Source organism: Mustelus asterias, chromosome 14 (assembly GCF_964213995.1).
Source record: "Mustelus asterias chromosome 14, sMusAst1.hap1.1, whole genome shotgun sequence".
Taxonomy (NCBI): domain Eukaryota; kingdom Metazoa; phylum Chordata; class Chondrichthyes; order Carcharhiniformes; family Triakidae; genus Mustelus; species Mustelus asterias.
In genome coordinates, this window is record NC_135814.1 from 37,359,359 (window position 1) to 37,383,849 (window position 24,491).

General features: G+C 41.3%; 1 protein-coding gene across 1 annotated transcript in view; it reads left to right on the forward strand.

The window, feature by feature from the left end:
- cfap221 (cilia and flagella associated protein 221) overlaps window positions 1-24,491 on the forward strand; it is a 109,078-nt gene that overhangs the window by 36,006 nt on the left and 48,581 nt on the right. Inside the window, exons 8-12 of the mRNA XM_078229169.1 lie at window positions 1,171-1,309; window positions 7,763-7,859; window positions 8,510-8,618; window positions 9,858-9,945; window positions 20,385-20,474. Coding sequence (XP_078085295.1) covers window positions 1,171-1,309; window positions 7,763-7,859; window positions 8,510-8,618; window positions 9,858-9,945; window positions 20,385-20,474 — 523 coding nt within the window. The remainder of the gene's footprint in view (window positions 1-1,170; window positions 1,310-7,762; window positions 7,860-8,509; window positions 8,619-9,857; window positions 9,946-20,384; window positions 20,475-24,491) is intronic.

Here is a 24,491-nt window from a genome sequence, read left to right on the forward strand (position 1 = left end):
CAAGTGAAGTAGGTGAGCACTTGACTCAGACCCATTATCAGTCTGGTGTTGGACTGAGTCAAGCATGGCAGCAAGCATGGAGACAGCTCCCAACTTGTAATCTTTAATGCAAAATAATTCTAAGGGTAAGTAAGTAAAGACTTACAGTTAGCACATGTATGTCTACGCAGACCTCTTCAGACCTCCTGAACTGTAACCAAGATCCTACAACATGGTGGCAGCTTCTGAAAAACCCCAAGAGCTCGCAGAAAATGCAGAGAAAAATGAAAATGCTGAAAGACTGAGAAGGAATTCAGCAAAGCAGTTTGACCTGAAAAGAAGCTCCAGAAGCAGAGTGGCCAAGGGAAAATTGTCAGCAAAAAGCTCCAAGGAAAGACTTGGAAGCTGATAGCAGAAATTTAAAATTTCTTACTGCAGCAGAAGACTCCATTGAATCTCCTTTAGAAGTCCAGTTTTAAGCCCAGAATGCAAAGTCCGCAGACCTATGTGGGGAGTGCTAAATCTTTTAAAATTCCAGGCTACAACAAGTCAGAAGTGTAGATTGGAAAAAAAAACCTTTAAGTAAACTTCAATCCCCGAGTCAGAGCTTACTCCAAAATGGAGAAAAATAGTTAATTGAATAATCCGGGAAAATCGTGACTTCTAAATTCAGCTGAGAAAAAGCAAAAGCCAGAACTTGACAGATTTGTGACTTCAAGTGAGCAAGGGAACTCTGCGGGCAGTCAATCCAAGGAGCCATTGTTGAGATTTTTCTTCAAGCTGGGCATGATCGCTGTTGTCGCAGAGTCTGCCAAAACTGGCCATATGTAAAATCCCTTTGTTGCTAAGTGTATGGTGACACATATAGGCTAGACTGGGTAAGGATGGCAGATTTCCTCCCCAAAGGTCATTTGTAAACCAGATGGGTTTTATGACAATCTGTTGGTTTCACGGTCATTATTAACATGACTAGCACTTTGGTCCAGTTGGTGAATTAATTGAATTTAAATTCCCTCGGCTTTCTTTGTGGGTTTGAACTCATGTCTCCAGAGCTCTGGACAACTAGACCGGCAATATTACCACTATGCTACCTTCCCCCAGCAAAGAAGCATTATTCTCAGTCTCCAATTTTCAATTATAGTGCTCCATATGTTAAAAGCATAGGTTCTTCATGTACTTAATATATCTCAGGTCCCAAGGTAAAGATGAAAAAACTGAAGATACCTTCACAAAGACATTGCTGGATCCTCAGAGCCTCTCACCAATGCAAATTTCAAGACAAAAGCGACGTCAGAAAATTTTATTGGATCAAAACACTGGGATATCGAAGGTAAATTGTTATCAAATATGTTGTCAATTTGCTTGACCCATGGATCCTGTCCAGTTCTCTTTCAAACACCACAGTTGAATCTTCCTCCACCACCCTTCCAGGCAGTGCATTTCAGACAAATAGCTGCCTACAAAGCTTTCCGCATGTTGTCCTTTTTTCTTTGCCAATCATCTTAAATTCGTGAGCTCTGGTTCTCGATCCTTCTATTAAAGTGAGCAATTTTTCTCTGTTTACTATATCTAGACCACATATGATTTTGAAATCTTTTCTCAACCTTCTCATTACTAAGGAGAACAACCATTCTCATAAATCTTTCTCGCACCTTCTCTAAAACATTCACAAATGTCCAAATGACTTGTGATTTTGTCCCATATTATTGTTTGTAAATGCTTTCTCACTTCCAAGTTTTGCAACGGTGACAATGCTGTAGTCTGGAACTATAAATAGCAATGTTAGAGGCTCCAAAATTAATTTCATCAAATGGCTGACCAGGAATATCTCCTGCTCTAACTGCCTTCCATTGGTGTGTATTGGAAAGATTTGCAGGTTGAAAGTCAATCTGTTGGGTACCTTCCTTGGCCATCGAGTTATGTGGTGGAAGTCAAACCTGGAGTTTTTTTGGCTCAGAGACAGAGATGTTACCCACTGCACGACAAGATTTGTAGATTGGTTGCACATGGCACAATTTGCAGATGACACAAAACTTGGACGTATTGTGAACTGTGAAAAGTTAGTGAGAGATTTCAAGAGGATGCAGTTGGGTTAGTGGAATGGGCAGACGTATGGCAGATGAAATTTAATGCAGTGAAATACGATGTGATACATTTTGGTAGGACAGTATTAAATAAAGAGTACAATACTAAAAGGGGTATAAGAACAGATTGATATACGGGTATGTGTACACAAATTATTGAAAGTGATAGGGCAGGTTGAGAGAGAAGTTAAAAAGGTATATATGATCCTGGGCTATATAAGTAGGTAAACACAGTAAGAAGTTTAACAACACCAGGTTAAAGTCCAATAGGTTTATTTGGTAGCAAAAGCCACACAAGCTTTCGGAGCATTAAGCCCCTTCTTCAGGTGAGTGGGAATTCTGTTCACAAACAGGGCATATAAAGACATAAACTCAATTTACAGAATAATGGTTGGAATGCGAATACTTACAGCTAATCAAGTCTTTAAGATACAAACATTGTGAGTGGAGAGAACCTGTTGGACTTTAACCTGGTGTTGTTAAACTTCTTGCTGTGAACCTGTTGGACTTTAACCTGGTGTTGTTAAGCTTCTTACTGTGGCTCTCTACGCCACAGATTATGATCAGTATCTCTGCAGTTTCCACCCCTATTTCTCTCAGCAACTTCAAATGCAGCTGATCCAGCTCTGGTAATTTATCAACTTCAAGTACAGTCAATCTTTCTCGTACCTCCTGTTTATCAATTTTTAGCCCGTACAGTACCTCAACTATCTCCTCTTTCACTATGATTTTGACAGCACCTTTTTCCTTTTTCCTTGGTAAAGACAAATGCAATACCTCAGCGATGCCCTCTATCTCCAGGTGTAGGTATCATTTATAATCCCTCATCAACCCCAACCCTCCTCTTACTACCATTTTACTATCTATACACTTGTACTATAAAAGACTTTTGCATTTCCTTTTATATTAATGGCCAGCCTTCTCAGACCTTTTACTTCGGCCTTTTATTTATTTTCTCACTTCCTCTCTGAACTTCGCATTCAGCCCGTCTCACCTACATTATCATCCTGCCATCTAAATTAACTGGCACCAAACATAAAAAGGAATATAAGTCTCCCAGAGGCAAGTTGTAGTAAAAGGGTGATAAAAGGAGAAGTGGGGCTGACTAAGGATCAAGAGGGAATTTACATATAGAGACAGGGTACGGTTGAGTTACTAAATGTATTTTGCCTCTGTCTTACCCAAAGGAAGAATATGCTGCCCATTTCGGAGTGAAAGAGGAGGTAGTTGAGATACCAGATGGGCTAAAAAATGGTAAAGCGGGAATATTGGATAAGCTGTTTTCACTTAAAGCCGATAAGTCACCAGGCTGGATGAGATACATCCAAGGATATTGACAGAATTAAGGACAGAACTTAGAGGTACTGGTCATAAGTTTTCATAGATACAGGGCTGATGTCAGAGGACTAAAGAATTGCAATTGTTATATATTTGTTCCAAGACAGTTGTAAGATTAAGCCCAGCAACCAAAGGCCAACCTCAGTGTTTGGAAAGCTTTTAGAAATGATAACTAATGATAAAATGAACAGTCACTTAAGCATAAGTGGATTAATTAAGGAAAACCAGCACAGATTTGTTTAGTGCAAATCATGTTTAATTATCTTGCTTGAACTCTTTGAGGCAACAGAGAGAGTTAATGAGGGTAATGTGCTTGGTGTGGTGTACAGGGACTTCCAAAATGCATCACCCATAGAATAAAAGGAACAGTAGCAACAAGGATATGATATTGGCTGAGTGGCAGTAGTGAATATTAATTTCTCAGACTGGAGAAAGGTGTAAAATGGGCTTCCCAAGGTATCAGAATTAAGACCCTGTTTTTTGGGATATATGTTAATGATCTAGACTTGGGTGCGCTGGACACAATTTCAAAATTTTAGGATGGCACGAAACTTGGACGTGTTGTGACATAATAGGAAGATAATGTTAAAGAGCAGAGAGAAGCTGTTGGAATGGGCAAAAGCAAGTGGGAGATAAAATTGAACACAGAGAACCTTGATAATCATTTTGGTTGATAGAATGAGAAGAGACAATATAAAATACAGAATACAATTCTAAAGAAAGTGCTGAAGCAGAGAGACCTGGGGGTATATGTGCACAGGTGAGAAAATGCTTAATAAAGCATAGTGGATCATGGGCTTTTTAAGAGGGGCACAGAACATAAAATTAAGAAAGTTATGATAAACTTGTATAAAACACTGGTTTGGCCTTAGTTGGAAAAGGATATTGGGAAGGATGTGAAAGCATTAGAGGGGGTACAGAGAAGATTCACAAGAATGGTTTCAGGAATGGGAAACCTCAGTTACACAGATAGCTGGAAACAACTGGGGCAGTTCTCCTTGGAGAGAATCATAGAAACCCTACAGTGCAGAAAGAGGCCATCTGGCCCATCGAGTCTGCACCGACCACAATCCCACCCAGGCCCTACCCCCATATCCCTATATATTTACCCGCTAATCCCTCTAACCTATGCATCTCAAGACACTAAGGGGCAATTTTATCATGGCCAATCAACCTAACCAGGGGAGAAGATTAAGAGGAGATTTGATAAAGGTATTCAAAATTGATGGTCTGGACAGAGCAGATAAGGAGAACATCTGTTGATGGAAGGATCAAGAACATGAGGACAATGATTAGCAAATGAAGCAACGGTGACATGAAGAAATGCTTTTCTTCACAATCAGTGATTAGGATCTGGAATGCACTGCCTGGGAACTTGGTGGAGGCAGATTCAACTGAAGCCTTCCAAAGAAAATTAGATAATTATCTGAAGTTTGCAGGACTACCGGGAAAAGGTGGGAAAATAGGCTTAGGTGTGTTGCTCTTGCTGAGAGTTAGCATGGACACAATGGGCCAAATAGCCTCCTCCTATGGTGTAACCATTGTATGATTCTATGATTTCCTTTATGATGACCAACTTCCTATTCATTATATTATTTTTTCAATATGTTTAACAAGTAGAGCTCCTTATATTTTCTCCTTTTGTTAAGTTAATTATTCATTGCCTATGCTCTTAATCTCAGCCCCAATAACACGTGAATTATCCCACTGACAGAAAGCTGTAAAATAAAGTCTGTTCCTCCCATCCAGTTTGCCACCAATTAGATCCTTGTTCAAGCTCAAAGCTAACATTTTTTTGCATTGTTTACTTGTCCCCAAACCATTTTCTTCTTAATTTTTTGCTGTATCAAGGAATCCAATTTCATTTTAGATATTTCTTTAGAGTTAGTATTTATTCTGTAATTCAAAGACCAGTGTTCCCAGCACAGCCAGATAGCAACCCAAAAGTTCCTGTATACTTTGTACACAAGTTATTAGTTAGTTATTCCACTTGTATGACCATGGGAAAAAAAGGGACCATGCACTTAAATAAATCACCCATACATTCCAAAAGAAGTAGAAGGAATGTTGATGAAAACCTGTTACTCCTACTCAGACTTTACATAGATAGATCTCACAATATAACTCTGTCTAAATTCTTTATTATTAGTTTCATTACCTATGCTAGTTTTCCTTGCCATGTGAATGGTTCCATTTTATAAGTCAGTGGTCCAGCAACATTGACAAATGTGGTAAGCTGAGCAGTAAAAAGCAGGTCACATTCTTCACAAAGTAAGATCATCTATCATTTCTGAAGTGTGTATTTAATTCCTCTCATCACCCTCACTGTTTATTGGAATTCAGAGAATTTGTGTATCCTACTTATGAACTCAAACCCAACTTAACAAAGACTTGAGCAGATAGTCCCATTTGACAATGATTTGGATGAGAATATAGGAGGCATGGGTAGTAAGTTTGCAGATGACACCAAGATTGGTGGCATAGTGGACAGTGAAGAAAGTTATCTAGGATTGCTACGGGATCATGATCAATTAGGCCTGTGGGCTGATGAATGGCAAATGCAGTTTAAATTTAGATAAATGCGAGGTGATGCATTTTGGTGGATTGAACCAGGGCAGGACTTACTCAGTTAATGGTAGGACATTGGGGAGAGTTATAGAACAAAGAGATCTAGGGGTACAGGTTCACAGCTCCTTGAATGTGGATCACAGGTGGACAGAGTGGTGAAGAAGGTATTCGGCATGCTTGGTTTCATTGGTTCGGACATTGAATACAGGAGTTGGGACTTCTTGTTGAAGTTGTACAAGAGATTGGTAAGGGCACACTTGGAATACTGTGTACAGTTCTGGTTACCCTATTATAGAAAGGATATTATTAAACTAGAAAGAGTGCAGAAAAGATTTACTAGGATGCTACCGGGACTTGATGGTTTGAGTTATAAGGAGAGGCTGGATAGACTGGGACTTTTTTCTCTGGAGCGTAGGAGGCTGAGGGGTGATCTTACAGAGGTCTATAAAATAATGAGGGGCATAGATAAAGGTAGTCAATATCTTTTCCCAAAGGTAGGGGAGTCTAAAACTAGAGGGCATAGGTTTAAGGTGAGAGGGGAGAGATTCAAAAGGGTCCAGAGAGGCAATTTTTTAACACAGAGGATGGTGAGTGTCTGGAACAAGCTGTCAGAGGTAGTAGTAGATGTGGGTACAATTTTGTCTTTTAAAAAGCATTTAGACAGTTACATCGGTAAGATGGGTATAGAGCGATATGGACCAAACGCGGGCAATTGGGACTAGCTTAGTGGTTAAAAAAAGAGGGCAACATGGACAAGTTGGGCTGAAGGGCCTGTTTCCATGCTGTAAACCTTTTACTCTATGACTCTATGACACTGCAGTGCAGTACTGAAGAAATTAGGCACCATTGAAAATGAATGTGAAGTTCAATCCAGGTCCCATTTGCCCTCCCAGCTGAATGTAAAATATCCCATGATGCTATTTAAAGAACACATGCGCCTTGCCCAGTCTTTAGCCCACAACCAGTAAAATCCAATGAATCTGTTGTTTGTTTCAGTGCTGTTGCTGGGGTCATGGGATTGATTTTAGTCGGGTCAGGTCTGAGAGCTGATATGAGTGGGCACTAACAATATTACTGCTAACTGACATAACAGTTCCCTACTTCCATCCTACCCCTTGGACTATTTTTGTGGAGGAAGGATGGTGCAACAGCTGTTCTACCTGCCTGCACTCAGAGGGTAACCAATCCAAGGCCAATTTGGCGTGGCTGAATGGGATTTTCTAGTTGATCTTCAGGTTCTAGGAAGGGCCAGTTTGACTATATGGTGACAGTCTCCTGGCTGCAGACTAGGAGAGCAACACTTGAGCCAGGTGTAGGGTCCCCCTCTGCCTGCCAGGGTGCCGTCGCGTCTGCCGATCATTCTGTGGAGGGTTTTGCCTCCAGCTGCTTCTGCCCAACTTTTGTGGCGCAGTTGCAAAAGCTATTTTTTACTTAAACATTTAAAACTTCGAAGAGAGGGCAATTCCATTTTGAACGTCACTTTCCCTCAATGCTTTCCGTTGCATCTTGCTGCTGAGTTCAAGCTAGAGGGCCTCTGATTGGTTCACCAGCTTCGAGAATTTGCCCACTGCCCTAACTGACCACTTTGTTTCCCAAAAAAGATGCAGGCTTCTAATCTCCATTTGAGCCTTTTGGTGCAGTTCTGAGGCCTGCAAGAAAATTCTAACCTCATGTATTAATTGGCCTGCTACATCTCTTTACATAATAATGTCTCTCAAAAGCACTTAATGCATTATGCTGATATTGTTAGATTGTGAAAAATATTAAATGCAAGTTATTTCTTCCTTTACCAGAGCATGAAAATTCCAGCCAAATTATTCAATCCACATGCTGTAGCCGTTGTGTTAAATCAGCAACCCGGAAAACTACGAATTAAAGATTTGCGAGAGGGTAATGCAATCAGAAACATTATTAGATCTAATATTTACTTCTTTAAGTACAAATAAAAACATTTATTCTGTCGCGAGGAGTATACCTAAGTCTTCTATCGACTGAATAGACATAAGGAGCTGCTGTGGATTTGAAGTGGCGGTTGTTCTGAGAATCTTTCAGTCATGCTCATTTAGTCAATTGTGGGTTCTTAATAATTCTTCAGTAAACTGCAGCTTATCCAAAATCCTGCTGCCAATATCCTATCCAGCACCAAATCCTGCTAGCCTATCATCACAGTCCTCACTGACCCACAACTTCGGCTCAACTTTAAACTTCAAGAACTTTTATTATTTTCTTGTTAACTCTGTGAAAAAATATTTTTGTATTTTGTAAATCTGTGCTGTTAGGTTTACCAAATAAGTCTCATCATTTGAAAATTGAGACACGCTTTATTAATACCTAATTGCTGATGATATGGTATGATAATGAAGCTTCTACATTTGTTGGTGCATCTTCTTGCTTGATTCACCGGTAAATAATGTTAATAAGCACACTTATAAATGCACAAATGTCCAGTCTCGAGCATTAACGTCTAATTAAAAATGGCATAGTAAGCGTGATTTCTTTTCCAAATATTATCACCTTAACCTTTTACTTTTTTTTTTAAGCTTTGACCAATGCCCAAGGAGCATCAACAAGCAAACAGGCAAAGGAAGCAGTGTTTAATCAAAACGTCAATAAAAATGTTATGTTGGAACGGACTAACCAACTACGATGGTAAGCAAAAGATAAAGAGCCCGATTTTACAATTTCGATTCTAAGTGCTGAATCTGGGAGTGTTTCGGATCCGACTTTTAGACCCGTTCTCAGGCGCCCCCATACGCACTCTGCCTGAAAAAAAATCAGCGATTCTGAATTGCGCTGCAGAAGTCTGTGGGTGGGGCTTATCGCGCCCGAAACGCTGCTGCTGAATCGGAGCCTTCAACTGCGCATACGTAGCTAAAAAAAAATAGAAAAACGCTCTCCTGCCACATCACTCATGGGCCAAATAATGCCTCCCCCCAGCCCCCACAGAGATTCCCCCACCCCCACAACATAACTGTTCCCCTTATCCATCCACCCCCTCGCTACCCCAGACTGATTGCAGCCCCCTGCCCACCTTCACCCCAACCGATCGAACATAGAGTGGCAGCGGACCTCCCTCTCCCCCCACCGATCGCACTCAGAGTGGCAGCGGACCCCCCCAACAGAAAACCATCTGATCCGTCTCCCTCCACCCCCCCCCCATCAGACAGTGATCTGACCCGCCTCCCTCCCCCCCACCAGAGAGCCATTTGATCTGCCTCCCTCCCCCCCCCGACCAGAGCATGATCTGACCCGCCTCCGTCCTCCCCCACCACTAGAGAGCGATCTGACCTGCCTCCCTCCCCCCTCCGCTACCAGAGAGCCATCTGTCCCCCTTATCCCTCCACCCCCTCGCTACCCAACAGATCTGAGTCAGAGAGCCGCCAGAACCTCTGAAAGTACCACCTCAGAATCTGGAGCACCCGAATCAGACCTTTGCGGATCATGGCTGTTTTGCATGGAATCTGGACGGGTGAATGCGGTGGTAAGGGGAGAAATGGCGGTAAGTTTGGGCGTCCAGCCCATTGAGTCCGTTTGGGCACGGTCCAGTCAGCGGTCTTTTTCGGCAATTAGGAAAGGGAGAAAGAGCACGGAGGCGGATGCGGATCGCGCTACTTGCCTCAAGCCCGACTTTACCAAGTTTTTGTGCCCGAAAACGGGCGCAACTTGATGGTAAAATCGGGCCCAAAGTCGCAACGGTGCATTTTTGTTTTTTTACTTTTTGGAATATTAAGTGCTGTAATTTTGATGTTTTTAATGGGACTAAAGTACCATCTGGATGTATTCTGCTTTAATAAGCCGACTTCTATTCGCTGAGGGTCTCCAGGTAAGTATTCTGTTTTATAGTTTGTTTGGACATCGCACTAAACCTATTTCTCTATTATTCTTCAGGCAGACACAGCTTGGTAGAGATCCAATGTCTGATGAAGCTAAACAGTTGGTTCTGGAAAAAAGGCAGTTAGCAGATGAAGAATACAAGGTTTGACAGAATTTAATATATATGTAAATTGAACACTGGTCATTTCAGCAGTGCAAACATTTCCTTGGCTCCAACCTGAGCCCTTCAAAAAACCTGCAGCTCGGGCAAAATGGATAGAGTCACTGCCCTGTTTTTCTGTGCTCTCTGTGCCTAATATGCCACTGTGCCACCAGTGCTTGGGAGCAGTTTTTGTTCAGATCTACAATGTAAGCGTGAGGTAATATATTTTGTGAAGGAAAACAAGGATTGCAAGGATGTATTCAGTAGAACGTGAAAGGATTTTCACAAACAAAGGAACTTAGGAATTCAAATTTCTTGAAAGTACCGATATATATATATTACCAGTGGCACTGAGTTGAAAAGTGGAGATTCAGACAAACCTGTAGAAAGCAATGGTGGCATTATATAGTATCATTTGCGGTTTTGGACAACACATTATACGAAAGACATTAATGTCATAGACAACATACAGCTTGGCTTTATCAAATTATGTCAGAAATAGTAAACTATTCCGAGAATAAATGGAGCATTTTAAAATTCTGAAACATTTTGACAAGTGAGTAAGAAACACACGTTTTCTTTGGTTGGGAAATCAATGATAAGAATTGCCAATTTAAAATTATGACAAAGTGAAGAAAGATATTTAAGGCAACTTGTTTTGATACAGAAAGTTGTCCCAGCATGAAATACTTTGTCACAGTGTCACTAGGATGGAAACTATTCCAATGGGGACGAAGTAGAAATAGTCAAGAGCTTCAAGTTTTTGGGTGTCCAGATCGCCAACAACCTGTCCTGGTCCCTCCATGCAGACACTATAGTTAAGTACACCCACCAACGCCTCTACATTCTCAGGAGACTAAGGAAATTTGGCATGTCTGCTACAACTCTCACCAAACTCTACAGATGCACCATAGAAAGCATTCTATCTGGTTGTATCACAGCTTGATATGGCTCCTGCTCTGTCCAAGTCTGCAAGAAACTACCAAGGGTCATGAATGAAGCCCAGTCCATCACTCAAACCAGCCTCCCATCCATTGACACTGTCTACACTTCCTGCTGCCTCAGAAAGCAGCCAGCATAATTAAGGACCCCATGGACATATCCTCTTGCACCATCTTCCATTGGGAAAAAGATACAAAGGTCTGAGATCATGTACCAACCGACTCAAAAACAGTTTCTTCCCTGCTGCCATCAGGCTTTTGAATGGACCTACCTCGCATTAAGTTGATCTTTCTCCACACCCTAGCTATGACTGTAACACTACATTCTGCACCCTCTCCTTTCCTTCTCTATGTACAGTATGCTTTGTCTGTATAGTGTGCAAGAAACAATACTTTTCAATGTATACTAATACATGTGACAATAATAAATCAAATCAAATCGAATGTTTACAAATATTTGAAGTTGCATAATTATGGGAAAAGGACAGGACAGTGGGATTTTTAGATGACGGTAGCAAAGAACGAACATAGATAAAACATAGGGAGAAATTCAACATGGGGCCGATTCTTCTGTAGAATGGCAATCACCATCAGATTGTCACTCCACTCTATATGGAACTGCCCTTTTCTTGCCCAGATGTAAGACCCAGGCCTACTGAGAAATGTGCAACATTGCTGCTCCTGGAGGCCTTCCGTCAAGTGAGCAGGGGAAGTGAAACCTTGTCCCCTTTTTACAGCACTAGTTGTAAACTGGTAAGTTTAAAGGTCCCGGCTACTTGAACAGGAGCAAAGGTAAATGGATGAGGTGGGATGGAGGGTGGTGGTGGTGGTCGGGAGCATAAGGGGCTGGGCTCATGGGAATCGGAGTTAGTCAGGGAATGAGGGTGTTCATCACCAGTTTTACCTTGTTATATATTAAATATGTTGACCGGTATTAGCAATAGACAAAAGATGAAGAGGTGTCACAGTGTGTGTTTCAAACCAACTCAACAGAGATTTATTTAAGAACTATTGCCAGATTGATGTCCAACCTGGAAGAGAGATAAAAAGCTGCGAATGCTTCTCGTGACGTCACTGCATGTCATGTGACTAATCACACAGAGAGGCCTTGCTTAACAGTACATAACACATGGGAACACCACCGCCTGCAAGCTCCCCTCCAAGCCACACACCATCCTGACTTGAAACACCATTGCTGCTCTCAGGGTCAAAATCCTGGAACTCCCTTTCCTAACAGCACTGTGAAGATGTGCTTACACTGCATGACCACATAATTCAAGAAGGTAGCTCACTTCTCAGGGGCAATTCGGGAGCAGCAATAAATGCTGGCCTAGTCAGCGATGCTCACATACTGTGAACAAATAAAAATAAATGCTCCTGTGAAACGTCTTGGAACATTGCATTACATTAAAGGCTCGATATAAATATAAGCTGTTGTTGTTGTTGAATGGAAATTGCAAAAGAGTTTGAATTTGAGCAAAGACATCTTGTTGATTCAAAGTAGAAGAAATTTACTCTTTATTTGGCCCCTGCTTTAGAAATTCTTATTTCATATTTTGGAAAATAGAATTTAATGCCAAAAGATAGGCATTATTTGGCAGATACACTCAGACAAAACAGAATATTTGAGATATGTGTTGTAAGGATACTGTTCTGAAATCAGGGCTAGGGCATACTGTTGGGAAACAGTACAGAGAGCTTTACTGTTTATTTTAGTACATTTTGTATTTGATGTCAGGCTGCTTGGTGTTGAGACTGTGTACTAGGAATGGGAATGTATTTTATCATCAATCCCACTGTGTCTCATTTTGGGAAGCCCAGAAGATCAACCATAAAAGTTCAATTCCTTTCGATGGAAGTTGCTTAATTCCTTCAGGGAGGATTCCAGGCAAGAGGAAGGGACATAAATAAAGGGTTATATAAAAGCTCTGATTTATCTAATTTGGATAATGTACAACTAGTTTAATTGTGCCAGTTGCCATAAAAGTCAGATTGACCCTATTTACAGAGCTGGAAATTGTCAGTGTACAGAAACCCGTCTGAGACGTATACAAGTTTAAAAGGGTAATTATTGTATTAAATATGATAAATTAATCATTTTCTTTGAAATGAAATGTGACATGCACATCACCGATTATTCACATGTGCATGAACCACATGAGAATACGTGGTTCAGAGTACATTTGTGCTCGTTTAAAAATATTCTTGTTGTTCTGAAATTATGCAGGTCAATAAGGGTGATGGAATCAGTGTCAGATATCACAAATTATTTGAAAACATTTTTCCTATACCTAGAAATATATTATTTCAACTCAAAATGTCCCTACAAATCCCTCCCTAGGGGATTTTCACAATAACTTCATTGCAGTGTTAATGTAAGCCAACTTGTGAAACTAATAAATAATAATAAACAAATGTTCAAAGATATAATCCAAAAGGCGGTGACAGAATCATAGAAACATAGAAAAACTACAGTACAAACAGGCCCTTCGGTCCCACAAGTTGCGCCGAACATATCCCTACCCATAATCATCTTAGAATACTTTGCATAACATGAATCTCAATTTCTTTGTTAAATACATGTCTTTAAAAATGTACTTAATAATGTCATTCCTCTTGGTGGAACTCTTACTTCCACATAATATAACATGCCTTTTCACATTGGTTCACTTTTTATCTGCCAGAAGCACTAATGTTTCCTTATCACCTTGGTGATTTTTCACTATGACCTTTTGACCAGCACTGAACTCTCTAAGTTTCATGCCTCATGCATCATGACTGATCTTCATTTTGTCTTGCTTTTCTCTTACTTCGCTATTGACATTAGGCTTAAGCAAACTAAACTTTGTCCGAGCAGCGTGTGTCTACACTAACTCATGAAGTGAGCAATCTGTCATAGACTGTGGAGTTATTCTGCAAGAGAACAGAAAATTGTCTAGTCGGTGTCAAAGAGAATCATGGAAATTGCTGCCTATCTTGTCACCTGGCAAATACTCCTGCAAAGAGTTCTTCGCAATCTGTACACATCTTCTGCAGCACCTTTGGATGCTGAATGAAGTGCTGGTATTAGAGTGTGTTTGGCTCAATTCTTACAAAGGAATATTTCAAACTCTTCTGACATAAACTGTGGGCCATTAACCTAAATCTCTGCCAACCAATAAATTACAAAGAAACTTCTCAAAATCTCAAAAGTTTTGGCACGCACAATTGGGCATAGACTCAGCATTTATTCACTTGCTCAAGCTATTGAGCAAAGCCAAGTTTTCTTTCTCTTCTGTTTCAAAGACATTGATACAAGCTCATTCCCACAGTTTTCTTGTGTTTGACCATGGAATGGAAGAAACTTTGATTGCGTAATTTCTCATTCTGAGACACACTTTGCAAGTTTCCACCAATTCTTCAATATCTCCATCTACCTTTAGATACCAAAAATAGCTTCTTACTACTACTTTCAAAATCCCCTCGATCTTCCCTTGCATTGGGTGGATACCTTCACCATCTATTTGGTGACACAGATTTCATGTGACATCATGAAGCAACACTTTTACTTTGAAACCATGCTCTTGAGGTTGATCGAGGGCTTCCGCCATCCTTACAATGTGCTCTTTCTCTGTTGTACTGCTAATTAGAATATCATCTCAGAAGCAGTACTTTCCTTTCATCCCATTTAGTAATACCTGACCCATGAAACTCTGGGACTTTGTGGGAACAGTAAACATCCATACTGGTACAACACTTTGCGTGCTTGAATAGTAGGCAGTTCCTTGCTCTTGTCACTAAAATCTAATTGGAAATATGCATTTGACAAATCTATGTTACGGAGCACCTTTCCATTGGCTAAATTAGAAAACAATTCTCCACAGCAGACAGTGGGTGAGTTTCATTCTTGAAAAAGCTGTTTGCTTTTATAATTTCCACAAATCTGAATGGATTTGTCTGCTTTTTGAATGAACACAAAGAACGTGGCCCATCACTCTTCTTCACCTTCTTAACTACCCTTGTTCTTTTGAATCTATTCAGTTCTTTACGTACTGCTTCAAGCTATATGTAAGGCACTGGCCTAACATTGCATAGGTCTAAGCTAACAGTTCACTGTAACCTTTCCAGTCAGAATGCTTGGAACAAAGTCATTTCTGGATTTTAAATTTTTCTGAATTGGAGAATGACTTTGAAATGTGTAACCACAATTGTGCAAACCTAAAAACATTGTCGATATAAATATTTACCTGAAACATGAAACAGTGATAAAACAATGTAAAGCAGTAAAAAATTGTTTTAATTATCTAAATACTGTATTTTCTATCTTTCCGCTTCTGAATTACTGTATTAAAATTATGCTGTACGTTGCTTGGGTCTTCTCAGATACTTCTGAACAATAAATTTCCAGACTGGAGATGTTACAGTGTTAAGTGCACTCTTTGGAGTGTAATCTTTCTGAAGAGAAATTGAACCGCTCTGTCTCCTATCTACATGCGCTCTTAAGTGGACTTAAAAGATCCCATGACACTATTTTGAAGAATAATGGACTTAACCCCAGTGCCCTAGCTAATAGTTATATCTTGATCAGCATCACTAATAAAGCAGGACTGGGTACAAAATATTCCTGGATAGTGTTCATTACTACTAGAGAAGAAAAGAAAGGATATGGGGTGGGAGTATTGATTAAGGAGAATATTAAGATACTGGAAGGAGAGGACGTACTAGATTGGTCAAGGACAGAATCATTTGATTAGAGTTAAGAAACAATCAAGATTCCATCACACTATTGGGTGTATTCGAACATACTTGAAATTTAATGCTGCAAGAACCATTGAGCAATAACAATAGGGGACTTAAGTTATTCTAATTTGCATGGGGATGCTAATAGTATAAAGGGCAGAGAGCAGGAAGAGTTTCTGAAATATATTCAGGAGAACTTTCTCAAACAGTATGTTCCTAGCCCAACAAGGAAATAAGCATTTCTAGATCTTGGTCTACGAAATCAGGGAGGCAAAATTAATGAAGAAATATTTAGGTAACAGTGATCATAATACCATAAGGCTTAAAATAGCTACAGAAAAAGGAAAGGAACAATCTAGAGTGAAAATACTTAATTGGGGAAGGGGCATTATCAGTGTGTTGAAAATCAACCTATCACTGGTACATTAGAATGAAAGATTGGCAGGCAAACTGTAATGGAACAATGGACTACTTTTCAAAGAGGTTGGTTAGGGTACCGTTGAAATGCAGTCTCACAAAGGGGAAAGTTAAGACAAACAAAGCCAGAGCTCCTGGATATTGAAAGAGGTAAAAGGCTGATTTTTGTGAGTCAGGCTGGAGGGGAACAGAGGCAGGAAAGTTGCAGCTGGCGTGTTCCCTGATACCATTCCCAGAGCCAGTGACTTTCGCCAGGGCGGGGAGAGGACTGCTCATGATTCCACCTAATCCATTATAAACAGCAATTAACATTTTAAAGAGTTCATCGAGAGCTTGCGAAAGATATATGTTCTGATTTTCAGGTTTGAAACCAACCACGGCTGATGGTAAAATTTGAATTCAATAAAACCCTGGAATTAAAGATCTAATTATCACCATTGTTGATTGTTGTAGAAACCTATCTGGTTCACTAATGTCCTTTAGGGAAAGAAATTTGCCATCCTTACCCAGCCTGGTCAACATGTGGCTTCAGATCCACAACAATATGTTTGACTCTTAAATGCCCTCTATAATGGCCTAGCAAGCCACTCAGCTTAAGGGCAGTTAGTGATAGATGTTGGCCCAGCCATCCTACGGATGAATTTTTAAAAAATTCAAGAGTGCCATCACCATTGTACAGTTCGTGCCAAAACCAGCTAGCGCGGGGAATCCTTTTGAAGAGCAGGTGAAAATGTTAGTTTACTCCATCGGCCCGATTGCAGATTACATCGTTGTAAGACGGAATTAATGAATCATCGGCAAAATTCAGATGGTCCTAAAATCATTTGACATTTATTTTAATCCAAGAAGCAACAAAATACTCAGAAGAGTTAAATTCAATAAGAGAGTTCAACTGCCAGAAGAATCTGTTAATTCATTAATCAATGACCTGTACAGGATGGCAGAAGTTTGTGAATGCCGAGGTTTAAAATCTGAACTCTTCAGAGACAGAATAGTGGTCGGAGTAATAGAGATGTGCTCTCTGACCTCCTGCAAGCAAAGGAAGATTAAACACTGGAAAAGGCAACACAGATAGACAGGGAGAACTCATTGAGTAGCACAATACAATCTGAAGGGAAAGAGAATAAAACAAGGCACAAAGGCCAACCCTCAGTCCAGCTTGTTAGGCACAAAGATACAAAGGTGCCAAGATTTGATTTATTATTGTCACATGTATTAGCATACAGTTGACAGTATTGTTTCTTGCGCACTATACAGACAAAGCATACTGTTCATAGAGAAGGAAATGAGAGAGTGCAGAAAGTAGTGTTACAGTCATAGCTAGGGTGTAGAGAAAGATCAACTTAATGCAAGGTAGGTCCATTCAAAAGTCTGGTGGCAGCAGGGAAGAAGCTGTTCTTATGTCGGTTGGTATGTGACCTCGGACTTTTGTATCTATTTCCCGATGGGAGAAGGTGGAAGAGAGAATGTCCGGGGAGCATGGGGTCCTTAATTATGCTGGCTGTTTTGCCGAGGCAGTGGGAAGTATAGACAGAGTCAATGGATGGGAGGCTGGTTTGCATGATGGATTGGGCTACGTTCACGATCTTTTGTAGTTTCTTGCGGTCTTGGGCAGAGCAGGAGCCATACCAAGCTGTGATACAACCAGAAGGAATATTTTCTATGGTGCATCTGTAAAAGTTGGTGAGAGTCAGGGAAGCAAAAGTCAGGGAAAGCAATTCCCAAACCAGCCAGCAGATCGACCATGCCTGCGCTGTGGAGAGAAGCATTATGATAGGTGAGATCGATGTCCTGTGAGTACAGTCCAGTGCTTCCACTGCAACAGATTTATATGCTATGGCAAACTGTGCAAGGCAAATTCACTGAAACACATAGAAGGCCTAAAGAGGTTGAGACTGCGAACCAAGAAGATGCACAGCCATGCTTCTTGGGTTAGGTCAAATTTCCCATTTTGGACTACCAACATTTTTGTCAATGGCAATCAAAAATGTTTTAATTAGATGCACAAGCCAAAGGAATCATCCTGTCAGACAGAGAACTGTTGCTAAAAGACCTCTCGCTTCAAGCAACAGACACACTGCTTTACAGGCCTGGAGGGATCCAACTACCCGTCATTGATATAACCCGAGAACTACTGAATTGTAGAAGAAAACAGATATTCAAGCTGATGTACATCATCAGTAACAAGCCTTTTTTTCTCCGAGGCAGGAAGGCTGCATAGCCTCAGAGCTCCTCAAATGGTAGGCGATGTCAAGGCAACCACTGTCATTAACCAGACAGAACTGCACATTCCCAAATACTCAAACAAAACAGAGTAGCTTGACTGAGATTTCAGCCCTGAACTGTCTTCCCTCTTTGCAGAGCAGATTCATCAATTCTCGTTACAGATCCTGGAAAACCTTCAATGGTCAGACTAGTCAACCACCCATGAGATAACCACGATGCCTTCAGTGGAAGAAGAGAAAGACAGTGATCAGCTGTCTGAGCAACCTCTACCTCTGGCTCCAACAACTGAACAACAATTCAACACTGCAACTGGAGTGCATGTGCTGCAACACCCAGCCAGCTTTCCAAAGCCACAAGAGATGGCTGACAATGAAAAGCAGAGGTGAGTCTTCATGCTACAGGAATGCTCCTCCTCAGCCACAGAGGACATCAAGGTGACCCACATGACAAAAAAAGAGAAAGAAGCATCAAGGAGAGAAGCGCAATGTTCTGTCCACCCTGCAAAAGATGTTAGAGTAGCAGCAAACCATCAATCAACACAGGAGCTGAACGAACCAAGTGCAGTTCATCATGAAAGAATGGAAGAAAAAAATGAAAGCATACTCAGTTGCCAACTTAACCTCCAAACAAACAAGAAGAAGGAGCAATGACAGAGTCTACCACAGAACTGCGAATGAGATATGGGAGGCTTATTAGGTTTTGCCTCCTTGATCCTTCATATTCAAAGGCATGCAGGAGTTGGGGGATAGGTGGGATAGAGCTAATGTAGTAATAGTGACAGTTGTAATAGTGACAATGTAGTAATAATGTAAATTTTGAAAATGTATCTACAGGATGTGGGTGTCCCTGGCTAGGTCAGCATCTATTGTCTATCCCAAATTTCTCTTGAGAAGGTGATGGTGAGTTGCCTTCTTGAACTGCTCCAGTCCATGTGGTGTTGGTACACCCACAACGCCGTTACGGAGGGCGTTCCAAGATTTTGACTCAACAAAAGTGAAGGAAGAGTGATATGGTTCTACGTCAGGATGGCAAATGACTTGGAGGGAAACATCCAGGTGGTGGTGTTTCCATATACATGCCCTTGTCCTTCTAGATGTTGGCAGTCATAGGATCATAAGATGCTGCCAAAGGTGCCTTGCTAAGTTCCTGCAGTGTATCTTGTAGATGGTATACTCCTGCTACTGTGCATCGGTGGAGGAGGGAGTGAATGTTAGTGGATAGGGTGCCAATTAGGTGGGCTGCTTTGTCCTGGATGGTGTTGAGCTTCTTGACTGTGGTTGGAACTGCACTCATCCAGGAAAGCACAAAGTCTTCCATCACACTCCTGACTTGTGTCTTGTAGATGATGGGCACACTTTGGGGAGTCAGGAGGTGAGTTACGCACCACACGATTTCTAGCCTCTGACCTGCTCTTGTAGCCACAGTATTTAGATGGTTAGTCCAGTAGAGGAATTACTTACATTTTTTACCAGATACAAATTTCACTCAGAAATCCAATCAGATCAAGGATCACATTTTATGTTGAAGTTATTCAGGAAGCTGAGGAGTGAAACAATTGCATACCATCCAGAATCACAGGGAGTGTTGGAACAGTGGCATCAAATTTTAAAGTTATGTTGAGGGCCTATAGTCAGGATTAACCAGAGGATTGTGATAGAGGAATTCCATTTGTACTTTTTGCAATTAGGGATGCACCAAATAAATTCAGTCCCTTTTAATATATTTTTGTTTATGAGGTAAGAGGACAATTTAAATTGATCAAGAAGAAATTGGTGAGTCAGTGTTCTGAGACTAGGTTGTTGGATTATGTATCAAACATTAGGGAGAGAATAACTAGGGCCGGTGAATTGGCTAGACAGCATTTAAAAGTGGCACAGCATGTGATGAAAAAGGAGTGGATAAGAAATCAAAGATTCAGTTTTGCTGGAGGGGGTAAAGTATTCATATTATTACCAGTGATAGGTGAACCATTAGAAGCAAGGTTTAGTGGGCTTTATCAAATCGAAAGAAAATTGAGTGAGGTGAATTTTTTTTTCACTATGCATTCATGTGGTGGCTCCATTCAGAATTAATGTGAAATGTGTTTCTCCTGGGATGTCCAGCATACATAATTTCATCAATGTTTTTATTTTATAGGTGCATCTAAATGTGCCCATATTAGAAAAAGAATGCCAAAGACAGAAAACAATGGCTTCACTTAGCCGTACTCTAAGAGCCATTGGACAGGTGAGTTCTGTTTTCTCAGTTAAGATCATACAAAATATTCCAACACACATCTGATCTGTTTTTGCCTCAACTGGTTAGTGGGTAGCACTGCTGCTTCACAGCTCCAGGGACCTGGGTTTGATTCCCGGCTTGGGTCACTGTCTGTGTGGAGTTTGCACATTCTCCCCGTGTCTGCGTGGGTTTCCTCCGGGTGCTCCGGTTTCCTCCCACAGTCCAAAGATGTGCGGGTTAGGTTGATTGGCCAAGCTAAATTGCCCCTTAGTGTCCCGGGATGCATAGGTTAGAAGGATTAGCGGGTAAATATGTAGGAATATGGGGGTAGGGCCTGGGTGGGATTGTGGTCGGTGCAGACTCGATGGGCCGAATGGCCTCTTTCTGCACGGTAGGGATTCTATGGTTTCTATGGTAAGCAGAAGTGCATTTTGGACAGATTGTTCATCAACTTTGAGGAAAAAAAGGAAGTTATCCATTGTTTCCATTAAATAAATCAAACAAAAATTAGAAACCAATCATAAAAGAGTACAATTCTCACAGTTAAATATCACAATAAGATGGAAATTAGATCCCTGGTCCTATAAGAACATAAGAACATAAGAAATAGGAGCAGGAGTAGGCCATCTAGCCCCTCGAGCCTGCCCCGCCATTCAATAAGATCATGGCTGATCTGACGTGGATCAGTACCACTTACCCGCCTGATCCCCATAACCCTTAATTCCCTTACCGATCAGGAATCCATCCATCCGCGCTTTAAACATATTCAGCGAGGTAGCCTCCACCACCTCAGTGGGCAGAGAATTCCAGAGATTCACCACCCTCTGGGAGAAGAAGTTCCTCCTCAACTCTGTCTTAAACCGACCCCCCTTTATTTTGAGGCTGTGTCCTCTAGTTTTAACTTCCTTACTAAGTGGAAAGAATCTCTCCGCCTCCACCCTATCCAGCCCCCGCATTATCTTATAAGTCTCCATAAGATCCCCCCTCATCCTTCTAAACTCCAACGAGTACAAACCCAATCTCCTCAGCCTCTCCTCATAATCCAAACCCCTCATCTCCGGTATCAACCTGGTGAACCTTCTCTGCACTCCCTCCAATGCCAATATATCCTTCCTCATATAAGGGGACCAATACTGCACACAGTATTCCAGCTGCGGCCTCACCAATGCCCTGTACAGGTGCATCAAGACATCCCTGCTTTTATATTCTATCCCCTTCGCAATATAGGCCAACATCCCATTTGCCTTCTTGATCACCTGTTGTACCTGCAGACTGGGCTTTTGCGTCTCATGCACAAGGACCCCCAGGTCCCTTTGCACGGTAGCATGTTTTAATTTGTTTCCATTGAGATAGTAATCCCATTTGTTATTATTTCCTCCAAAGTGTATAACCTTGCATTTATCAACGTTATACTCCATTTGCCATATCCTCGCCCACTCACTCAGCCTGTCCAAATCTCTCTGCAGATCTTCTCCGTCCTCCACACGATTCACTTTTCCACTTATCTTTGTGTCGTCTGCAAACTTCGTTACCCTACACTCCGTCCCCTCCTCCAGATCATCTATATAAATGGTAAATAGTTGCGGCCCGAGTACCGATCCCTGCGGCACGCCACTAGTTACCTTCCTCCAACCGGAAAAACACCCATTTATTCCGACTCTTTGCTTCCTGTCGGATAGCCAGTCCCCAATCCACTTTAACACACTACCCCCAACTCCGTGTGCCCTAATCTTCTTCAGTAGCCTTTTATGGGGCACCTTATCAAACGCCTTTTGGAAATCCAAAAACACCGCATCCACCGGTTCTCCTCCATCAACCGCCCTAGTCACATCTTCATAAAAATCCAACATGTTCGTCAAGCACGACTTTCCCCTCATGAATCCATGCTGCGTCTGATTGATCGAACCATTTCTATCCAGATGCCCTGCTATCTCCTCTTTAATAATGGATTCCAGCATTTTCCCTACTACAGACGTTAAGCTGACCGGCCTATAGTTACCCGCCTTTTGTCTCCTTCCTTTTTTAAACAGCGGCGTAACATTAGCCGTTTTCCAATCAACCGGCACTACCCCAGAATGCAACGAGTTTTGATAAATAATCACTAACGCATCCACTATTACCTCTGACATTTCTTTCAATACCCTGGGATGCATTCCATCCGGACCCGGGGACTTGTCCACCTTCAGTCCCATTAGTCTACCCAGCACTGCCTCTCTGGTTACATTAATTGTATTAAGTATTTCTCCTGCTGCCAACCCTCTATCGTTAATATTTGGCAAACTATTTGTGTCCTCCACCGTGAAGACCGACACAAAAAACTTATTTAAAGACTCAGCCATATCCTCATTTCCCACTATTAACTCCCCCCTCTCGTCCTCCAAGGGTCCAACATTCACTCTAGCCACTCTATTCCTTTTTATATATTTATAAAAACTTTTACTATCATTTTTTATATTAATTGCTAGCCTAGCTTCATAGTCTATCCTTCCTTTCTTTATCGCTTTCTTAGTCTCTCTTTGTTGTTTCTTAAATTTTTCCCAATCACTTGTTTCTCCACTATTTTTGGCCACTCTGTACGCAGCTGTTTTTATTTTAATACTCTCCTTTATTTCCTTCGTTATCCACGGCTGGTTCTCCCTTTTCTTACAATCCTTGTTTTTTGCTGGAATATATTTTTGCTGAGAACTGAAAAGGATCTCCTTAAAAATCCTCCACTGTTCCTCAGCTATCCTACCTGCCAGCCTGCTCTCCCAGTCTACCTTAGCCAATTCATCCCTCATCCTATCATATTTCCCTCTGTTCAAACAGAGGACACTGGTTTGGGACCAAACTTTCTCCTCTTCCATCTGAATCAGAAATTCGACCATATTGTGGTCACTAGACCCAAGAGGGTCCTTCACAATAAGATCCTTAATTCTACCTACCTCGTTACACAATACCAGATCCAAAATAGCTCGTTCCCTCGTCGGTTCCGTAACATGCTGTTCAAGGAAACTATCCCGACAGCATTCTAAGAACTCTTCCTCCATTCCACCCTTACCGACTTGAGTCTGCCAGTCAATGTGCATGTTGAAGTCCCCCATGATTATTGCCGTTCCGTTTTTACACGCATCCCTTATCTGCTTGTTTATAGCCCTCCCCACCTCTATATATAGACAGATTCTTTGATAACTCTGAAAATGAGGTAGGTTGTAAGAAAACCAAAATTTACTGAAAGATAGTAGGATTTATTGTCAGAGGAAGTATATCCATGTAGACACTTGGCTTTCTAGCTGAAACAAAACAGGCAAGATGGATGCCGTAGAATAATTATGATAGCTTACAGGAAAGCAAATACTTATTTGAAATAAAACAGAAAATGCTGGAAATACTCAGCCAGACTGGCAAGCACCTGTGGGAGGGAAACAGAATTGATGGGAGAAATTTCCAAGGCTGTTGGAAGTGGATTTAGAGACAAGCAGTATTGGAAAGTTCCAGAAATTCAAGCCAGCTAAGGCTCCTGACATGATCCCAACTCCCTGCTGGTTTCCTCCAGGACAGGATCGAGGGAGCGAGAGCAGAGAATCTCTCTTTGATCGGTTAGCTAAATATTTAAGAAGTGAATGGACCAAAAGAGAAAATGCTGGAAAATCTCAGCAGGTCTGGCAGCATCTGTAAGGAGAGTAAAGAGCTGACGTTTTGAGTCCAGACGACCCTTTGTCAAAGGGTTTTTTTCTCTTTGGGTTTCAGATTCCAGCAACTGCAGTAATTTGCTTTTATTTAAGAAGTGATTGAGGTTGTTCATAAGCCAATTATTAGCTGTTTCAACACTGAATCCTGAATTTCCCAGTCATGAAACACATTTCCCAGTCTGTCAGCAGCACGCTATAGTCACTGAGGTGAGTACTTAATAGAAAGAGCTTCTTCAGTACAACCGACAAGCTGTTAAGGTTTTGATCAGTTGAGCTGAGTAACTCCAGCCATGGGGCATTGAGACTGCTGTTCGAAGCCGTTCTCTCAGATGCTTGACAGCAGATTGATAACAGA